The sequence below is a fragment of the Lepidothrix coronata genome, unplaced genomic scaffold (genome assembly GCF_001604755.1).
Source record: "Lepidothrix coronata isolate B3197 unplaced genomic scaffold, Lepidothrix_coronata-1.0 Scaffold170, whole genome shotgun sequence".
NCBI lineage: Eukaryota > Metazoa > Chordata > Aves > Passeriformes > Pipridae > Lepidothrix > Lepidothrix coronata.
Window position 1 is genome coordinate 1,367,649 of NW_016690350.1, and position 21,753 is coordinate 1,389,401.

Consider the following 21,753-nt stretch of genomic DNA (forward strand, 5'->3'; position numbering starts at 1 on the left):
CAGACACTGTCCAGGACAGCAAGTTACTGCTTCATGCTTCTTGTCTGTGAGCATTTTCCTACCAAACATAGGATGATGTCCCTCTTTTTGGGATAATTAAGCTACACCATGGTGAGCTCGGAGTGGGAACACACCTCCTGCTCTCAGGAACCATCAATAACATCAGTGCCCTGTGACAGACCAACCATTTGTCTCAAAGCCCCAAGAAAGGGAAAAAACAAGCTTTCTATGTCCATGAACCAATCTGATTTCTATACAGGCTTTATGGAATTTATAGCTAGAATTTATAAGCCAAGTTATGACAGATTTTTAAGGAACGTGTAAATGACAAAGCTGAATTTGGGCCATTCTACAGGTTACTGTGAGCACACTTTCATTTAAAGCTTGGGCTAAATTTCCCATTTTGCAAGCCTAGGGTCTGTCTATTCTTTGTTCTTCACTGAATATTTAATCTTTAGGTTTTTCTCCCCCATTGTTCTCTCTCTTATCATAGCATGTGGTTGATATCCTGAGTCACAAGAAACACACACAGAACTTGAGTAGTAACTGTAACTTCAAATCATCTCAGGGCTCCTTGAAAAATATTTGTTTTCTACATCACTGAGCAGAGAACTTGATACTAAACCACTGGCAGTGTCCCTTAAAAAAAAAATCTCCTCTTTGTGTCAGCTGAATTACTGCTTTAACCTCATTCACAAGGTATTTTCCATGTGAAAAACCTCTTAGACAGATTTGGATTTCTGAAAGCTTTATATTTAAATTTTCTGGAGAAAATTTGTTTGAGGACAGAGCCCTACTTTGTGTGTATTTGCAGCTACTCTGGCCACACGACTGATTCCTGGGCACACAGCACTTTGGGAGAAAGGGAAAGACATGATTTTTAGGTTTATTTTAATCTTAGGAAAAAAAAAAATTAACCTTTCCAAATGTTTGGTTATTTTTCTTTGTTTCAGCATTACAATGTCTCAATTCTTTATTCAACAGAAGCTGAAACCAATTGCCTGATTCCCTTCCATGTGTGTGCCTGGTCTTCTGTGAAAGCACAGATGGAAGTTGTTTGCAGGACAATTCAGTGCTGATTGCTTACAATAAATTAAAAGTTGGGTTAAAAGCAATCTAAAATCCATCTACTTGATTGGAAGTGGATATTCAGGGAATGCCCAACATCAGCAATGAATACAAGCAAATCACATTCTGCACAAACTTATTTTAGCAAACTCAGTTTAAGGCATCTCCACAAAGAGGGCTGCCAAATAGAATAGTTTTGCTTGACATGAAAGGCACCAAAATATTAATGCTGCATTTAAAATATTTGTGGATATTTTGGGGAAGAATCTCAAGGTACCAGGGGGAACATAGAAATTTGCAGCAGGAAAAAACCTCCCCCCATTTCCATCAGGGTATCTGCATTCCTCCCTGCTCAGATTAAACCTTTGTCAGTGGGGACAAGCCCAGGTCATCTTCCTTTCCCAATAATACATGGAATATTAGAAATAAAGAGTATTCCATGCAGGAGGAACAACTTCTGGAATTGCTTTTGCTTCTCTCAGCTGCAGAACAGCCCCAGCCATTGCTGAGTGATACCCAGTTTAGAGGCAAGTCTGCTCAAAATTTGGGCATCTGCTTGGTCTGCCACGCTCTCTGTATAAATCACCTAACAAAAAAAAAACAAACCAGCAGTCAGCCAGCCTTGCATCCCATAGTTTTCTTTTCTAACCATCTGGAAGACCAGGTGGTGATCCCGTAACGTCCCACTAACTACAATGCTGGAGACCTCAGGCAGGTGTGACAGGGACCTCCCAGACATCATTACACAGAAATCTATCTATTAAAAAATTATTTTCCAACCAAGAAAGCTGAAGTTATTTTTTTCAATGATATTTTCATTTAGCAAATACACACTGCAACTATTGGAAGGCTCGGACATATTTAGGCTTATTTATTTACCACGACCTGCATGTAACTCCAGATGAAATTATTCCTCCGACCTTAAAATAAGCCCATAAAATATTCCTGTGGATCTCCTGGATATCTATGAAGTTTTCTACTGAAAAGCTTAAAACCCTCTTTACACAAACACAAACTTTAAAAAACCCCACCCTAAATGTCTCTACTCCATAAAAACCACTATGCCCTTTATGACAAATTTTCAAGTATAACGTTCTAGATTCAGAATTCTGAGTTAGGCAATGCTCACTCTGGATTTTTCTTCAGCACTAACAGAGCATGTTTTGTGAAAAAAACCCACTATATTTTTTTAATGCTTTATTTCCTCAGAGACATTAAAGTAAGGCTTTGATTTGGAATTATGCCCGTGCAAGAGAAGGAACTTCCTATTTTTATACATTGAAAAAAGACAATAACTAAGTCAGTCTACACCTGTAAGGCAAATGAAGAGAAGGTGTTCTCAGCTTACCCCTCCAACCTTCTCAAAGTGGGAAGCATCTCTCTTGAAGTCAGTGAGGGTTCCATTGAAGTACCAAGTGAAGGTGATGTCCAGGATGGGATCGTGCTGAACCTGGCACGGCAGCACCACGCTCTCCCCAACGGTGACATCCATGTTGGAAGGCGCCAAGGTGATCCTGGTTGGCTCTGTGGAGAGCAGGAATATTGGTTAGTGGATTCCTGTCCTGCTGAGCTTTGCTTGCTCCTGATATTCCACCCGGTGACTGACAGCGCAGCCGGGCTGGAAATGCCGCTGTCGGAGCGTTGTGTCCTCGCACACTGATGAGTGGGAGCTGCCTGACCCTGCAAAGGTGAATTTTAACCTGCTGTGTGCAAACCAACACACTTCACAAAGCCAAACCACTGCAACCCACTGCCATTCGAGACGTGTGTGCCTCTCAGCTTTGTGTCTCTCAGCTTCGTGCCTCCAAAACACTCCTGTTTCAGAGCAAGAAGCAGCAGCAGCAGCCACGGGGAAGATGAAGAGGTGGGAGTAAAAAAGGAGCTAATAAAGTCCAGAAACCAGGGCAAATCCAGATAAGGAAGACTGCATTGGATATTTAGGTCCATACATCATATAAAATGTAAACAGTGCCATTAAGAATAGCTGCTTGCTATTCCAGACTCATATTATTGGAGAAAAATGTCAACTACTATAAATACTGTAAAAATAATATTTAATTCTAGGAATTTTGTATATAATTCTATTACTTCTATATAAAGGGACATGAATCACTTAGAATTATCTGATATCCCAGTGCATTACATATCCTGTATATCTCTTAGGTCCAAACAGAATTATTTTGTTCAGTGAATTAACAGCTTCACATTTCCAGTCTGTGCTCCTGAGTTTGGAAAATTTTTCAGATATTCAAATCTTTGAAAAAGAATGTTATGAGAAAACACATTCTTCAGATAAACTTCACAAACCACTGGTTCTTTTAATACATTATCTCAGCCAGCAATGGATGACTTGGAGGAAGGGGCAAGACCCCTTTTAACAATTCTGTGTGCAATTTGCTTTTGACTTTATATTTTATTTCCTTGTGGAGTCCCTGAATGCTCCCCTGAAGCTGGAGTTTCTACCACATCTTTTTCCACAAGCAAACAGCACACAGACTTCCTTTGGGCTAAACAGATTTTCAACTGGAATATAAAATTACCTCAAACACTTTTTGATTAACATTTTTTTTTCCATAACAGATTTAAAAGAGCCCAAGAACTTAAAAGCATAATTGCACTGTTTAGTATTTAGACAAGTAAGAGAAGGGAGGAAAGTGTTCAGAACTCCCTCACATCTGAGAATCTTTGTGAAAGACAAAATCCCTCAGTCTCTTTCCTCTCAATAAAAGAGCTGTAACAAATATTCTTCTATCTTTACAGATTGTTAAATGTAAAACTTCTCATATTCTTTACATTCCACGACATTTAGTAATTTGTCAATAAGCAAACTCAGACTCCTGTCACAGAGTTTGCAATTCCAACTCCATCCCTTCCCACAGACCCTCCATCCCAGTTCACCCACCAGTAACTATTAAGTTTGTTGAGCCACTGGCTGTTCCAAACTGGTTTGCTGCCAGGCACGTGTAGGTTCCAGCATCCACTTTGGTCACATTGGCTATTCTTAGTCCTCCATCCTCTGACAGCACGATTCTAAAGAATGATGAAGAGATTTTAAAATTTTAAAATACTCTACTGTTACCTCAGATATATTAAATTGCATCAGAAGAAAATGAACTCTATTCCAGCTGAAACCAGGGCAATTACCAACCTGGTGCTTGAAAACTTTACGACTATTTACTGACAATATACAACAAATTTGAACCCATCCATGTATTACTGGTTTTGGACATCAGCAAAGACAGTGTTTTAGAGATGTATGTAGTGGGGATGTGTGTGTGTCTGTGAGAGAGACAGAAATCCCACATTAACTCCATCTTTTTCAGCTGCACCAACTGAAACTAGAATAACCTTCAACTGTTAAGTTTTTTACCTCATGCAGTCTTGAACAGCAACTTTGAAATGATTGTCTCTCACTACCATAATGACACAACAGGATTTTTCAGAAGATTCCTTTGTGGAAGGACTTGCAGGAAAGGAAATTCCCTTCACCCCACACAACCTCCACCAGTGAGAGCTGTGCCCAATGGACAGACAAATGCAACAAGCAGAAAGGTGCTCAGAAAAGATGTGGACAAGAGAAGATCCACAGTAATACACAGACAGAAGGGCAGAGATTATTTCCTTGACAGCAGCACTAGATGGGTGCACAGCTAAGGATGGTTTGCCTCCCTCTTTGCCCATTTCTAGTCCTCCCACCTATCATATCCTCAGCTGCAGGGGCTTCTACCAAGTCTCCTGAGGACAACCTGAAGCAGTTGTACAACAAACTGCATATAAAATGTCCAGAATAATTAACAAAAGGTTCCTGATACATCCGAGTCAAGAGTTTCAGAGCTTTTCTCTCAGATCCCACCAACCCATTTCAGAGGCACCAGATGAACCTCAGTGAGACCACTCTGTTGGCTCCCTAAGCACCTCAGCAAGATGGTGTTTGGAAATGCCCCAAACACCCACATGGAGCTACAGAAAATCAACAGAACAGCAAACAACAACACTCCAACCCCTCACTGCAGCAGTTGGAGTCTTGCACAATTTTCAGTGTAAGTATCAGCTGAGAAGGCAGCAAATGTCATGAAACTTAGCACAGAAGAGTTGTGAGGATTTTGCCTGCATGTGCTTCATTATTAACCTGCTTCTTCATTCAGTACAAAATTAATTAATTACACATGCTTGCTGCTCTTTTTATTTTTAACACACTTGAGGTAAAACAGTATCAATGGATCTCCGTAATTTCTCCCAGCTGAGTTCAGTTCTCTCTGGTTAAAAACCTATTACAGAAAGATGGGGAATTCTGCTGTGTTAAGTGGAAACTGGAATCACTACTATTCCTCATGAAACTTGTCCTGAGCATGGGATAAGCCCTCTACAACTACCTCAAAGGGGGCTGTAGTGAAGTGAGTGTCAGCCTCTTCTCCAAGGTAACAAGTGGCAGGATGAGAGGAAACAGCTTCAAGCTGGGCCAGGGAAGGTTTAGATTGGATATTAGGGAAATTTTCTTCATGGAAAGGGTTGTGCCCACATGCCCTGGGCACAGGCAGCCCAGGCAAGTGGTGAAATCACCATCCTTGGAAGTTTTAAACCATGGGGATGTGGCACTTGGGGACATGGCTGAGTGGTGAACAAGGTGGTGGTGGTGGTTTGACAGTTGGACTTGATGATCTTAGAGGCTCCACAATCCTATGATTCTGTAAGCAGGATGCTCACTTGAGCAAACAGGTTCCTGGCTCTCCTGGCATTCACACCACCAGCTCAGTGGGAGCAATTCTCCCTGTGCAGCTCCACATGTGGGACAGTGGCTGAGGAAGGGCAATCCAAGCTGGAAACCACAGCTTTGGCTCCAGGCAAACCTGTCCAGGCTTTCAGCACTGAGGGCAGGCACAGCTAAGACACTCCTCGGATTTAATTATGCTGGCAAAATAAACGTTGGCCCCTAAAAGGTGTAGCTTCAGTGAGCTGCACCATCATTCATTATTTATAGTGATTTACAGTATAAATAATACACAGCTACAATGGTATTTTTAAAAAGAGCAATTCAGCTGAATCTGTATTTCAGAGAATAATTCAGTGGGTAAATAAGGGCAACAGAACACAACTGGAGTCTGATGGGTTCAGTGATCTTACCCTTCACCCTTATCTTGTCTGACCCCAAAACCACATTCCCAGTCCCAGATCACGGAGGTGTCACCCCACCAGGGCTCTGTGGTTACACTGCCCCTCTCCTTTAACAGCACGTTCACCTGATCCTCAAAGCCATGTGGAGACTGTATTTTAAACGTCTGAAAGCAGAAACCTGGATCCTTCCACAGCTGCACTGCTCTAACATAATTTCAGAAATCATAATACAGAAATAAGTGCAACTTTTAATTGTTTTTTGGGGTTTTTTCCTTAATTATTTCAAATTGCATTTTAGATTTCCTTAAAAAACGGAGCTGCAACACCCGGGGCTGCAGCTGGGATACTTCCTTTGGGCAAAGGTGGGACAATAATGAAATCAGCAGATGCAAATGGCAGGAGACAACAAGTCACCCTGTTAGAAGGACAGACAAAAGCATCTTACTGGAGTGAGAAACGGATTTATAAATAGATGGTTTAATCTTCTTCCCTTTGGAAGTAAAGAACTTTGAATCCTCCAGAGCATCCTGAGGTACCTCAGCCAGTGTGGTGGCATTTGCAGCACATTCCTAAGGAGGATGGGCTCCCTCCACTGACCTCCCTGAGGCTTATTAACTTGTTTTGCAAAATTCCCAAGTCATATTTGGCTGCACTTTATGTTAGATGGAACATTTTAAATTAATTAAATTGGACCATATGGTTTATAGGTGTTTTAAATGTGTTAAAGACATGAGTAATACATTTTATAGGTAATTAGAATGACATTAAAAAAAAAGGTGTTAAAATATATCAATTATGGTTGCAAGCAAGCCAGTGAGTTGCATTTTCTAGCTAAGGCTTGTGTTGCTTCATCTACTTTGAAGCACTTCCCAGTAGAAAAAATACAACTAAATAAAACCCAAGTGTTGACAAAGTCTAAGATCAAACAAAGGAAAAATCAGGATCAGGGAATAAACCTGAGAATGTCTATTGTTTAATTAAAACAAATCACTTTTAGAGTGCTCTGAGCTATTTGCAAGTCTAGCTTGCCTAAAATAATTAAGAAGTAGGCTTATTAAAACCCAGATATAATTAAGAATCAAGGTTTTTTCCCAGAGTTAAAAAAAAAAAAAGGCAAACAAAACACCAAAAAATCAATTTGAGAAAGATATGATAGTCAAAATAAAATTTTTAGCTGGTAATTTAGGAAAGAGAAACTTTTTACTTTTTCAATTACAAACCAGTAAGTGCAGTGTAGAGCCTCTGGAAACCCTAAATCCAAAACCAGCTCTACCCCCCCTGCTGAAACATTAGACAAAACGAAGTTTTCAGTTTACTGAAAATTTTTAGATAATCACACACTAAAACAACTCTACAAGGGCTGGCCTGTGGCCAGGAAGAGACCTGGATCCCTGACACGAAACCAGAACACAACCTTTGGCATTCCCGGGATCTACAAGTGTTTTTCCAACACATTTTGCTCAAGGCCAGCAGTTTTCAAAGGGAATTCCATTTCTACCACCTGCACACTTTTGATGCCCTGGCAAATGGCACAAACCTTTATCCCTGCAGGACAGAGAGAAGGGGTGGAGTGAACGCTTTGGCACATTCCACGTGCACAACAGGAGACGGATTCAGGACCTGTTTGGCCGTCGGATCAAAGCATCATTGACTAAACCATCCCCTCTCGCTTGCTCTTGAGCAAAACTGTGGGAAATTGATCTTGGCAAAGGGTCTTTTTGTTTTCCAGCAGTCAAAGGATGGCATAAAAACCCACCAGCTAAACAAACCTGAACTCACACCCACGGTCTGTGACCGAGGTCAACAGAATGGGGACAAGGATCGACCACTTCAGGACTTGGGGTTCCTGACCTGAGAGCCTCATGTTGGTAAAATTATTGCCACTGAAACTGGCTGTCATTAATGAAACTGTTAATGAATGTAAATTAGTTCATCTTCCCAAGACAATGCTTTATTACTAAAATAACAGACATAATCAAACTAAGGAATTGCTGCCTTTTTCATTTGTCAGATTGTTCAGGAAAAAAGCCAACTATTTTAGATCCTCATTGATATGATAATAAACATGAACATACTCCTTTCCAGTTCATAACACTTCAGTACAAAAGAACAGTGGAAAAGTGGGTCAGAACTGTCTTTTTATATATCAATCAAATTCCAACTAAATTAAACCAGATTAATTAACAGGAAAGTCAGCAGAGAAAAATTTTATTTAAGTACCAGTAAGTAAATGCTTTACTTTCCACATCACAGCATTTCCAACTGTAACACAAAATGAAATAAAAATACTTAATTCAAAATTGTAGGGAAGATAAACCGAGTAACTGATACTTCTGAGAATCCTGCACCTTTTTATCAGGAATTATTTCTTTCCTCCCTTAATTTGACATCCTTCTGCATGTTACCCTATGCTTTCACTTCTCTGCATTCCGCTGCTCTTTACTGTTTAGCTCTCTTTATTCAAGATATTAAAAAAAAAAAATCACATACTTTGCAAAATTAACAAGAAACAAGATTGCATTCTTCAACGCTGAGCGACTTCTCAGCCCAGAGCTCATGAATCCATTTTGAATTATATTTTCTTCCCTCCACAAGACATATCATATTCAGCTCATTTAATTAAAATTTACTGAGTCATTATCCAAATCTTTTACACACTGAAAACGCAGCACCATTTAAAAATAAATTAAGAATACGAGCAACAGTGCCATCAAAATGAAACTCTCTCAGGCTTTACTAAAGTAATGTGGTCAAAACCTCCAGCAAAACCTAAGTTCTCTGACGACAGAATACACTGAATTAATGGAGTATTTGTGCTTTGTTTTTATCATTTAAATAGGAGTTTTATTAAAACATATCAACTCTATCCCTGCTGCTGCATCGGTGAAAACATTTCACTGCCCCCATTCTCTGACAGCACTGAGTAACTTCACACACCACCAGCAAACTTACCAAAACCAACCGGAGTATGGATTTGACTATTTGAGGGCAAATGAATTTGGGAAACAATACATCTATTTACCCACGTGGGATATAGTCCCAGAGCTGTGCCCTTGCAGGAGCTGATTTATGGAGATGAAATAACTTGAAATTCTTTGAAGTCTCCACTTGCTCTTCACAAGCAAATGGTAATAGTTGACATTATAGCTGACAACATTTGATAAGGGATGGGAGTCAGTCTCTGTCTCACAATTGATTTCTGGCTGTGTCTCCAAAGGAGGGCTCTGTGAGCTTGAACCCTTCTGTAGGGCTGAGCTCCAAATGCAATTAAGCTCCTTCTGCCCCTCCACCTCTCCCAGGGGTAGTGCCTGCTGGATCTCCACGACCAGCATTCCCCTTCTAGGAACTCATTCCTCCTGTTTTCTGTAAGTAAATAAAAAGAAACCCTCCTCAACAGACTTCTCCACTGGAAATGTAGTTAATGGCTGAAAAATGTACTGCTAATTGGAAACCCTTTCCTGAATTGCAGGAATTGTAGAACTGCAAGAAATCCATGAATTGCAATTATTCACAGCAGACAGCAATGAACTCCAGTGCTTTCTGCAAAGAATTCCACTTCTGCTTTTCTCTGAAGGCAAGCGGACTTCATTTAGATTAATTTAGGATTACTGGCTTGTTATTGTGCTTCCTCTGGAAGCCATTTACAGTATGTTGTCAAAAATATAGTGGGAGACACTCTGGGTCATATGTTGGAATTACCTGCACTTTTCAGAACTAAAAGCTGTAATTTATGTTCATAAATCTAAGCGGGCAGCGTCGTGTATGTTCATTTTTAGAAACTGAGCATTACTGCCTCTAGCCTGGTACCATCACTCCAATGAAACTGGTGAGCAGTGCTTTGGAAGGGCAATCCAAAGCAAGCACTAAGACCAGATGTGATGCCCAGCCAGAGAGAAAGCTCAAAGAAAGACACAATGTGGCTGAAACTATTCTCCTGGAGATGTGTGGAGTCCTACGAGGTCCAGCAGTGCCTGGAAGCTTTGACTTGTCATGACTTGAACCTAAACAGGCTGATGATGGGCAGCTCCAACAACAGGGACAGGACTGGGAGGGACACCATTCCACCTGCCTGCCTTATTATAGAGGTGGTACAGAAGAATTTTCCTAAATGGAGAAAATCAGGTGCTACGCATTTTTTGCACATGCTTTACAAAAGCAATCATCAAAATAAACCCCACTGAGAATCATCAAAATGTGACAGGTATCACATAAATTTTAGAGATCACTGTGGTTCTGTGTTATTGACTTCTTTATTAATATGATATTATTTAATTAAAGGATGATGGGAGGTTTCACATAGAAAAGAAAACCAACCAGTGCTATTTGGAACGAGGTTTTGCTCTCCTGCAGGCCTGCAGCCAGCGAGTGAGGCTGTGGTACTGTGTCAAGCTCTGCAACAACATTTGCCCCATCCTCTGCCAAACTGCCACATTTGACAACACTTAACACCAGAGCACAAGAAAACTACTGTGATCCCTGTGAACAGAGAGCCAGGGCTGCACAGGTCAAGATGACAGTGCCCAAAGCTTCTGGGTACAAGGAGAGAGCTCCAGCCTTATGATGGAGCAAAGAAAGGTCTCCCCTGCAGCCTCTGTAAGTTTTGATCTATCTGACAGCAACTTCTGTGTTTAGAAATTGCAAAACCAAACCACAATGTAGTGTTTTACAGGAAAAAGACTAGGAGAATTTTGCCTAATTTAGAACTAGCTTCCTGATGACAGGCTAAGCTTTGTACAACCCAACACAAATTCCTAGAGGAGCAGGGATACACTCCTTAAACCACAACACACTGCCATGTTAATCCTCCTTCAAAAACAAAGTATTCTGTTTCCTCAGTCTCCTGCCTGGACTTCTGGACACTCCTTGTCCATGAATTATCCTGCTAAGTACAGGCTGACACCAGAGTGTTCCAAGAGGAACGCTCACAGTCATCCTGTCCCCACTGCTCCCAGGCAAACACTGACTTTCCATGGCTGTTGCTGTGACTACAGCGTGTATTTAACTCAGATACTCCAGCAACCACCCGCAGAAAGGCTGACCTGGGGCAGCCTGAGCTCCCAAACAGTTACTGTGCTCCTCTGAGTGTTCACAGCCTGTTCCATGCGCTGGAACGTCCGAAGTACCAACGTGCCTAATTTACACTAAATCAGATGTGGAACCATCTCAATCACACCTTCCATCCAAGGAGCTTTTTTGCTGTCCCAGTTCGCTACTGAAACTCTGAGTCTGTGTAAATGCTGAAATGTAAAACACAAAGCCTGAAAAGCCAGTAATCCCCAGTGTGGGAGAGATGCAAAGTAAACGGTTGCTGCAGAGCAGGGAGGAACAGTTCTGTGTTGTCTTATTATACAATTTAATCAGCAGACTTTGTGCAATTTCAGTTCATGACTAATTCAATAATGTTTTAATGGTTATTGCTGGGAAAAAACGTTTACATGTTGTTGGAAATCAATAGCTGGGGATACGGGTGAATCACAAACTCTCCACTGGGAATTACTAACCCCAAAACACATTCACTATCACGTAAACAATGGTGACAGATATTATCACTGGTAAGATCACAGTTGCTTGAAAAGAACCTCTAAGTGCATTTTCATTTTCTTTTCCTGTTTTCATCTGCTATTCTCGACCTCACAATCATTAACTTTTCTTTCTTTTCTCAGCCATATTATCACCAGGGCTGTGACATATCTCATTTGCCTCCTTGCCAACATTTTCAGAGCATTTTATTGAAGGCTTTTAGTACTGTTCTATAGGCTTTGCCTTTCCAGTTTTCTATCAGTACCTGGTTCTCTCTAAATCTGGCCAAACTCTACGTTAAACTGAAAATAGCATCCACCCCTTGACCTTAGAGAAAGCACCACACTTGCACTCTTAGTGCTCTGATACAATGACAATTAATAAACAACTGAAGAACCCCCTCCCCAGCCAGACAGACTTCACAGAAACTTTAAAATTTTTGGATCTACAGGTGACACCACAGCATAAAAAGACATAAAAAAGCTTCTTGTAAGATTAAAACAAATAAACCAATGTAACTTGATACCTTTTATTTTCGTGTAGCTGCTCACCTCCCTTCTTCCAGGAACATTTGGCCTTGGGGGAAGCTTTGGGTTTGCATTCAAAGTCAACTGTGCTGCCTATTTGAACCTGGATCAGTTTCTTCATCGGATTCTTGGAAAAGTCTGGAGCAGAAGCTAAAACAGAAGGGAGAGTAACAGTGAAATAAAGCACTTTAAATTCTATTAATGATACCTCTCAGATTCCAAACACAATTAAACCCATTAATTAGTTCAAACGGATCTCCTGTTGGACAATCAGGCATCTCTCCTCCCCATCCAGGCACACAGGCTGTGCAGGTGCCTCTCCTAACAAGGTGTGTAGAGCGGGTCACACCGACCCCACCCGTGACCCCATCGAGCCTCCAGCCCCTGCCTGGCTGCACACCCTGCTCAGGGGGAGCAGACCTGCCTCAGCTCAGGAGCCTCATTAAACCCCACAGAACTGAGAGGTTTCCCGTTGGGAATGCAGTGTCAGGTGACACGAAATGACAGCACAGCTCGTTCTGAGGGTGGACGGGTTTCATTTACCAAAAATGCACATGGCTTCTACCTACACTAACAAAAGGAAATTCAGTATTTTAGGAGACCGGGGCTGAGGAAGCACCTGCTGATGGACTGTAACCTTAACAATAGAAAGGCAATAACTTGTGTCCCCAAAACACTCCTCTCTGACAGGCCTGGTTTTGAAATCAGCTCAGGGTACAAATCACAAAAACACGTGAGTGTGGAAGTCACAAGTTCTGTGTTCCCCTCAAACAAACACTTGTCCCCGTTTTACACCCAAGCACATGCTGATTTGACTGAATGACAATTTCTCATCCCCTGGATCAAGAAGGGCTGCACACAATGGCTTTTATATGCCTGGGAGCCTCAGAGCAGGAGGTGAGAGCTGCTGACCGACTGCGGAGCCTCCACACCACGCCAGGGGTTTTAATCTCCAGGCCTGTGTCCAAACCCCCAGCTCTGCTCCTCCCCCAGTGAATAGTTTAGAACGTTCTGTTTTAAAGAAATGAATGATTGGCCTGCAAATCCTCTGGAAGCAGATGAGTCAACTCCTCAGCACTGCAGATAAAGACATCAGCTTGACAGAAATGTTTATTTTGGTGACAGCATCTGAGTGAGTTAAATTTGAGATGATGAGGAGGTGGAACATGAGGCAGGTGGAGGGGGTGTGGAGAGCGAAAATGAGGTTTGTGTTTTAGTGAAAAAGGAAAATCTTACCTACAACCCTGAGGTCTGCACTCGAGTAGATGACACCATGTTTATTTTCAGCTATGCACTGGTATCTGCCAGAATCTGTCAGATTTAGATTTGATATTGTAAGTGCACCATTTTCAATTTGGATCCTTCCCTGAATATTAAGAAAAATATCTTTATTGATGATATATTTCCTGTGAAAAATTTAAAATAAGTAAGGAATATAAACAGGACAGCATAAATACAATACATGGGGTAAGTGCAACAGCATAATCATGAGAACAGTTCTAAAAGAAGTGACACAACTGCATCATGATCTGGTAACAGTCATCAAATAAGGAGGCTTGGCAAGACAGTATGAAAACGATTCTTACTTGCTGAGTCTCACAGAGGCTTTGCAATCTCAAATACCCTTGTATTTCCCCGGAAATAGGGACAAAATCCCTCCAGCCTCCTCAGGACAGACCAGAGTATCCAAACTATACAGATGGCACTGGCATTTTGTACTATTCAAGAGACTTCACACATGCCATTTGCTAATGAGCTCCCCCTAATACTGTGCAGAACAAATTCCAGCAGTCATTAAACACAAGACAGGGACTTAAGTGCCTTAAAGCCAGCAAAGCCACTGAAGTATCTGGATCTTCCCACCTTGCTTATCCTTGGAAAACTGCATCAATTACAATAAGAAGTGACTAATTTGAGGAGGGAGTGGTGGAACTGGGGAGAAAAGGAGCCAGTGACAATGACAAAACCAAAGGAGCACAACCTCCGGGGAAAAAAAAAATGGGCCAGGACCCAAACTACACACCCAAAAATATTTTCTAATAGCTTTTTTTTTTTTGTTCTGGACATGGCTTAGCAGGCCCAATGCAATGGTATCACCCCCTGCCTTTTCCTAGGGGCATGTACACACAGTTGGCCCAGCCCAGGGGGACTCCAGCTACCTCTGGGCAGCCAGGACAGCTCAGTGTCCCCTCCCAGCTGAGTGAGAGGTGTTCAGCCAGTCAGACAAAGGACAAAACAATCCCACAGAGGGACAAGCCTTTGTCTCCACGCCTTGATCCCCCCTCTAGCAACCCAAGCCACAGTTCTTGCTCTTCTTTAAAAAAGATGTTTATGGAGAAGGGAAGCTGAGCAGAACAATCCCAGCAGATCTTTGTGTAGAAGACCCAGCATGAAGGATTCTTGTGGTCAAGGAGCAGAAGACACCTGATCACTACACAGAGAGAACTCCTCTTCTGCTGGCTTTCAGAGAGTCAGTCCTTTAGTATTTCCAGAGGCAGTCATGCTTCTGCTCTGACATGATGCCAAAAGGCTGGACACCAACACCCAAAAGGGGAGACTGAATGATTCTAAGATGTTTCTGTACTTACTGAGGTAAAAAAGCACTTCACCTCAGTGCCTCTTTGTGAGATTCTGTGCTCCCTCATTTAACCTGTCCCCAAACCCCCACCACTCCTTTCAGTGACCATGTAACACCCTGAATGGTGAGAGATGTTCTTCACAGCATCCACTGAATTCACCTGAGCAGTCACTCTTTCTTCTTCAACTCTTTAGTGCCAGTGTTGAGCACAAGGCACTGGCCAAGGGCAAAATGCCTCCCTGCAATGGGCTGGTGCCTGTAGTTTATATAACTGATAACCTGAACTGAGCCATTTTCCAATGAAGCAGTGAGATTTAAAATCAATAATTTAAAATCAATCTGCATTTCAGACCTGGAGACCAAGTATCTCCCCTTCTAAGTTCAACCTCTTTTCCCTGTCACCAAATGCATTACTTTCCATTACTTTAACAACTGTATTAAAGCAAATACATTCTTTGCATCAAGTAATGGGAACCTACTGAATCTTCGGGATTTTTGTCTTTTTTTTTTTGTCAAGAAGTTTGAATATGTTTTCTTACCTTCAGTGAAAAGACAGCAGCAATTACAGTAAAACCATTTACATTCATTTATGGTTCTTTATGTACAACTTTATTAAGCTCCCTTCTCCAGTCATTCCTTACAGATTTCTTTCTATGCCTCTATTGTTGCTTTTGAATCTGCTTTTAGCTGGGATGTTTCTGTACAACATAATTTGTCTTTGTGTTTCTGGTATTGCAGCTTTTGAAGTTTCCACCTGGATACTCTCAACAAACATGAAAACCAGTATCAAACACTCCTCTTGACTAATTGCCCACGCTTCTGAAAATTCTCACATTTGTATGAATAACGTTGATTTTACACAGTGTCACATTTTCAAAAGAGAACGTTACCTCTATTGACAGTTGGTCTCCATTCTTCAGCCACCTGTATGATGGTTTGGGCTTCCCACTTGCTCTGCAATCCCAATATAAGGTGTCCTCTACAGCAACTTCAACATCCTTTATGGTCTGGATCCAGTGAGGCTTTGCTGCAGATGAAAAACACAGCAGAGACCCAAACAAGTTATTGTTCCATACCAGAATCTAAAGGTTAATTTACAGGAAACTCATCAGTTTTCTGCACAGACTGGTCTGTACCAACAGAGGTTCTGCTTCAAGTCCCCTAATGAAACAAGTAACTTGCTCTTCCTTTTATACATTTTTTTACTACGGCAGTAAACCAAAGAAAATTGAGAGTACAAATCACTAAAGGTGTAGTAGTGAAACCAATGTTAAAATCACTAATGATTAAACAACACAACTTTGAAACGGAGGGAAATGTAAGAAAAGGACATTAATGGTGAGTCTGAAATTAAATAAATGATGTGGCTAAATCATCAAATTAATGCTGAAGAGAATCCTTTAAGTCCTAAAAAAAAATAATGGTATGTCAGCCTTAGTGCTAAATACCATTTAAATTGTTTTCTAATGTGAGGCAGCACTTAACAGGATGAATCCATGGATATATGAGATTGTTTTTGAAAGCATTAGTCTTGGCACAGCATTTGGGTGATGCAAACCAGTAAAAGAAAGTCCATAAAAATCACTATTTTTTGAACAAAACTTGGATGTATTAACATACATCCTTCAGAATTACCCAAAATATAGTTAAAACTGTAAAGATACTTAAAACATCTGTCACGGCTTTCATAGGGTGGTGGTGGGAGAAAGCTCACTTGGCAAATAAACATCAATGCATGGAAGACAACATTAGTTTATTCTTTTATTCCTTTAGGGCTATTTCACGCAACAGCACAACACTGTTTTACAGGTAATTTGTGAATTTTCTTTGAATTTATTCAATTTACTAGAAAGTTTATAATCTCCATATATGCTATTTCTCCAGGAAAAGATAAATTCTGGACATTGCATATGGAGAAAAGAGATAAGAGTAGGATGGAACTTGGCTGCAAATACACAGCTACAGGCAAAGAATTTTCCAGAGACAATTTGATTATCTTAAGTTAGTCATTTAGGAAAATCTCATAACCCTCTTGTATCAAAACAACTAGCAGGGAAAAAAAGTCCCTGGTGATGCAGGAAAATATTATTTAATACATGAGTTTTGGAAGCACAGAAGGTCAGATTAATTCCCATTGAACTTCCCACTACAGTGGAGTTACACCAGCAATTAACTCAGGCCAGGGAAATTAATGACTTGCCTGTGGCCACAAGGGAAGTCTGAGCACAGCTGAGAGCTGATCCTGTGCCACTGCCACAAGCACAGCACCAGCCAGCCCAGGTCTGGATGAGGGCTGGGATGAATTTAATTTTAAAAGATTCATTGTAAATAAAAAGATTCATTGCAATTCATGCAAATTTCCTCTGCAACGCAGCAATAACACCTCAACGTGCCCATGCACAGTTCCATACTTCTGTGGCAACAAGGTTTAATGCTATTTATGGTTTATGTATCCATACTTAGGATTAACTTCTTACAGAAGAATTTACTGAAATATATTCATTGATATATTAACTACTAATAAATACTGGAATTCAACCAATAGTTGCTGTGAAACCCTCAATAACTACTTTTTTTTTGAGGATTAACACCCTTCACCGATTTGGGGCTGATATACTTTTTGCCCCTTCTTTATCAAGGTCAGCTCTACAAGACAGGATAAGCTGAGCTTTGTGTCCCACAAATGTATTTTTTACGGGTATTAAGTGTGGCTTAATCTTGAAAGTTCACGTTACAACACTGGAGTTCAAGGAAGAGCAACTGCTTTATATCACATTGTCATTTGGAGTATTTGCCCCCCATGTGCCATGGAAATGAAGGCTCAGGACTCCATGTCTTGTGCTTCCTGCACTTTGCACATCTAAATATTTATGCAATGTTCAGCAGCGCTTGAATTACTGATGGATCCATAAATGTGGAATATATCACACCTGCTGCCTATCTCCACTTGAAAGGAGGTTAAATATAGTCTATTTTCAAGTTCGAGATCTTGGATTCAATTCCATTAATAAGAAAAACACTGTCTCCACCATAAATCATGTTTTAGGACTCTGTGTCAGACAGTCTCCATAGGAGGGTTTCCCGAGTTTCCACACAACAGGTTAAAGCAGAAATGCACAGAACAGATTCCTAAGGCACAATGTGAGAAATTCACGGTGCTTGTTCGTTCACAAGTGTTGATGGAGACTTTATAGTGATTTCCTTCAGAAAGGCTCTTTTTCTCTTCAAATCACTGATAGAGGAATTCAGCAGAGAGAAAAATACCCTTTTCAACCTGCCACATCTCAAAATCTTTGAAAAAGAACAATTCGACCAACCAGCTCAAAATCGAGAAGGCACCTAAACAGGAGCAATTACAGCTAGGAATACTCTGATTTGTGGCCAAGGTAAAGATGGTTCATGTTGCAGCAGCTGAGACATGTGCAGACAGAAGGTCACCCATCAGTAGCTCTAAATACCCTCCCAAAACAGAGGCAGGACTTGCCAAGGCCAGCACTGCCCTTTTTGTTGAGCTCTGCCTGATGGTACCTAAATGATTCTGAAAAAGTAGCTTTATTCCTCCTGAGGTCTGGTCACTGTTAGGCAAATGTTACTGCTCAGAACATCTGGTTCCACCACTGCCACATCTGTGCTCCTGAAGGAACACTGATGACTTGGGAACAGCTTCACTGTCTCATGGAACTCCTGCATGGCTTGGTGTCCAGCTCGGATCTTCCTGAGGAGGCAGGAAGGTATCACTTCTCCCTCCTTGAGCAACACGAAGGCAACACATCTTCACTGAGATGAAAATAAGATGATGACCTGTAAATTGAGAGGTTGGAAGTTAATTTTAATGGAGTTTGTAGTTCAGGGTTTGAGACTGTGAGAGGAATCCGTATTTTGTGGTAATATTAAGAATTCTTCAGAACTTGCTGTGCAATCGTCATGAAAGATTCATGTGAAGTTCCCTCAGGGTGAAATGCTTGTAGGTAAGTGATTCTCTAAAGCCGTCAGCTCCATGGCCAGTCACTTGGAAAAGCACCAGCCTTGTACTTTGCTTCAGCTGCTTTAGCCTAAAATATTCCTTGCAATACTCATGGCCCCAGAGGCGAGAAGCGAACAAGTGTGTAAGTTCATAAAATTTATCCCAGAGAGAAGACTCTGCCATCTTTTTTTTTGGAGGTTACGATGACCCTTTTCTTCCAGCTAGTTAGGCCAGGCACGTCTTCCTGAAGAAAACCACTGTTGCTTCATTACACTCTGGAGCATCCCTGCAGGCCACAAGGAAAGGAAGAAGCATCTTGAAAAGATGTTTCAGAAAAAAGATGTTTCATCTTGAAAGATGTTTCAGAAACCCTTCGTGGTGTTCTGGGAGTTGATGTGAACGAAGATCAACTGCCACGAGTGACTGTGAGGAAGAACTTGGAAGCAGCGGCTGGAGAAGTCGACACTTTGCAGCAGCTGTGCTGGGATTTGTAAATTATTTGTGGATTATGACGCATGAAAACACGTAATTTTAGCTATGATTTCATTCAGAGTAGGGGTATTCAATAAAAACCTTCTTTTCATTCTGTAAGCCACAGGAATAGCACAAAGGAAAGGCAGAGCTTCAGGCCCGTGACTTTTGTCTGGCCTGTCCCAGAGAGTACTGAGGTCTGTCATTCCTCTGCTGGGAGCCAGAGGACTATGGAAGCTCTTCCAGAACAATCCCTAACTGGAGCTCACACGAGAGGCTTATACACATGTCCTTCCTTTGCAATTTACAGTCTGGAAGATGGGCTGGAAAACTCTGAAAACACTCTGGAGGGCTCAGCAATAAATCAGAGTTTAAAGGAACTTTCCACAGTTCAAGAGCACACCAGGGGAAAAAAAAAACCCCACACCCAAAAAGTGTAACCTTCAATTTTCCAGGAAGTCTATCTAAAGTCAGGCTGTGACACTCAGACTGATGCCTGCAGCAGTGATGAACCTTATTTTATCTCAAAACTCCAAGTGACTTGAAGCATGAGTGACTTTTTTTTCTGATAAAAAAAGAGGGCCTGGAGAAGCATCCAACACATCCCTGAAAATGTCCATTTTTTGACTCCCATTCAAAAATAAAAACGCTCTCAAGCAACAGGTGATTCCTACATCATTGGGAAAAGCTGTAGGATGTGAAAAGGTGATTATCTGTCTGTGCAGCAAGGCAATTATATTCTTAGATAGCAAGAACAATTAAATTCTAGGTTGATCAAACTCAGCAACTTATTGATATTATTTGGTCATTTATGGCTTTGCAGTTAATATTTCCAGACATCTCCATCACAAGACACAGTCAGACTATCAGATGAGTTTTAAACAGGCTCTTCTACACACAGTGGGGTTTCGGTAAAATTTTGCTGGGAGATTATTAAAAAATCATTAACAAAATATACCAGTACTTTTTGATATAGTAAAAAAATGATGCAGAGTCTACAAACTACTGAGGGGGTTCATCTTTGTTATCACAGTCCAGCACTGCAGAGCAAAAAGGGGAACAGCAGCAGGGCTTTTTTTGCCCCTGTTAAACATTTTACCTTGGTACTGTCAACCATGACTTCTGTTACATCAGCAAGTGCTAATTAAGAATATATTTTCTTCAATTATGCTTTAAATTAACTGCTTTACATATCTTTACCGTGCTTCATGTTTAATTGCATCTTAAAACACAGAAATGTGATTGTTTCACCGCCTCTCATTTTTCTGTGCCATGGAAATGTCTCTGTGGATTCTTTCTTCTTCCATTATCTCTCATGGAAAGGACTAAAAACGATGACAAACGAACACCCTAATAAAGTGAAGGCAAATTATTTATATATTCAGGTTTCATATTCAATCAAAGTTAGATAATCTTGTCCTATTTTTAGCACAATCTGAAATCCCCTGAGGAGAAAACTGGCATTAAATGCTGGAACTGTAAAAGGGACAAAAAAAATGAACACTCGATGTTGGGCTTCTCTTGATAAAATCCTTCATGAGAAAAAATGGAAGATTAACAGTCTGTGATGATTGTTATGAAAGAACCCAGAATACCTGCTTTAGAGTATCTATTTTAATTATCAATATCAACTAGGGGTTGAGAGTTATATGTAAAACCCACAATATATTCAAAAAAACCCAGACCCATTTAATTTTTTCAGGAAGACAGTTACAGATGTGCATAGAATTTCTAAACCAAACTTATAAATAAGCATTCTTGAGAAAATGACTATGGAGATGATTAAAGTTGAATCTATATTCAGGTGCTTTGTGACTCTAATTCATTATTGGACAAAGAGGCAGGACAGCACAGAAAACGTAAGGGGGGGGGGCGTTTAACCAAACAATTTATGCACTGGAAAACCTGATTTTCAGATTTCAAATTTTCACAGTTTCAGCTCATAAAACCAATCAGGAGAACAGGAGTGTTTTGCTTCATAACAGAGCAACGAATGTTTCAAGCTTTTGTTTAGGATTAACTTTATCATTTATAAAGAATCTTTAAAATCTGCAAAGAAAGGAAAACCTTCTATTTTCAAGCACGAAATTTTTGTCAATATATTTCCCCCCTGAAGACTTATTTTTCACACTATTTCACTATGACAACTTGGAAAACGTTAACCTCAACTCCTCTTACATTCTTTTTTTGAGTGAGCCAGAAACCCGCTGAGAGGAGAACAGATGTTGTCACTACTGAAATAAAAAGACATTTGTTCATTTGTAATGCTTATATTTTTCTATATATGATTAGCAGACACACCTTAAACTTCTACAAACCAACAGCAGTCACCATCCACTACCAGCAGCAGATTTGTGTCATTTTTGACAACACTGGTACTTTCTAGCAGATGGATATTTTTTCCTCTATGTCTTCAGTATATTGCAATAGTTTCCCCCAAATCTTCATCTGCTTTTAGAGCAACTCCCTTAAATGTTGATCTTTTATTGGAAGACTGAGTGGGATGTGGTTAG

General features: G+C 40.7%; 1 protein-coding gene across 1 annotated transcript in view; it reads right to left on the reverse strand.

Annotated features, from left to right (window-relative positions):
• Positions 1 to 21,753, reverse strand: part of CNTN3 (contactin 3) — a 106,058-nt gene that overhangs the window by 11,894 nt on the left and 72,411 nt on the right. Inside the window, exons 7-11 of the mRNA XM_017829897.1 lie at positions 15,696 to 15,832; positions 13,464 to 13,593; positions 12,227 to 12,377; positions 3,971 to 4,098; positions 2,417 to 2,592 (exon numbers count right to left, since the gene is read on the reverse strand). Of these exons, the coding sequence (XP_017685386.1) occupies positions 2,417 to 2,592; positions 3,971 to 4,098; positions 12,227 to 12,377; positions 13,464 to 13,593; positions 15,696 to 15,832 (722 nt within the window). The remainder of the gene's footprint in view (positions 1 to 2,416; positions 2,593 to 3,970; positions 4,099 to 12,226; positions 12,378 to 13,463; positions 13,594 to 15,695; positions 15,833 to 21,753) is intronic.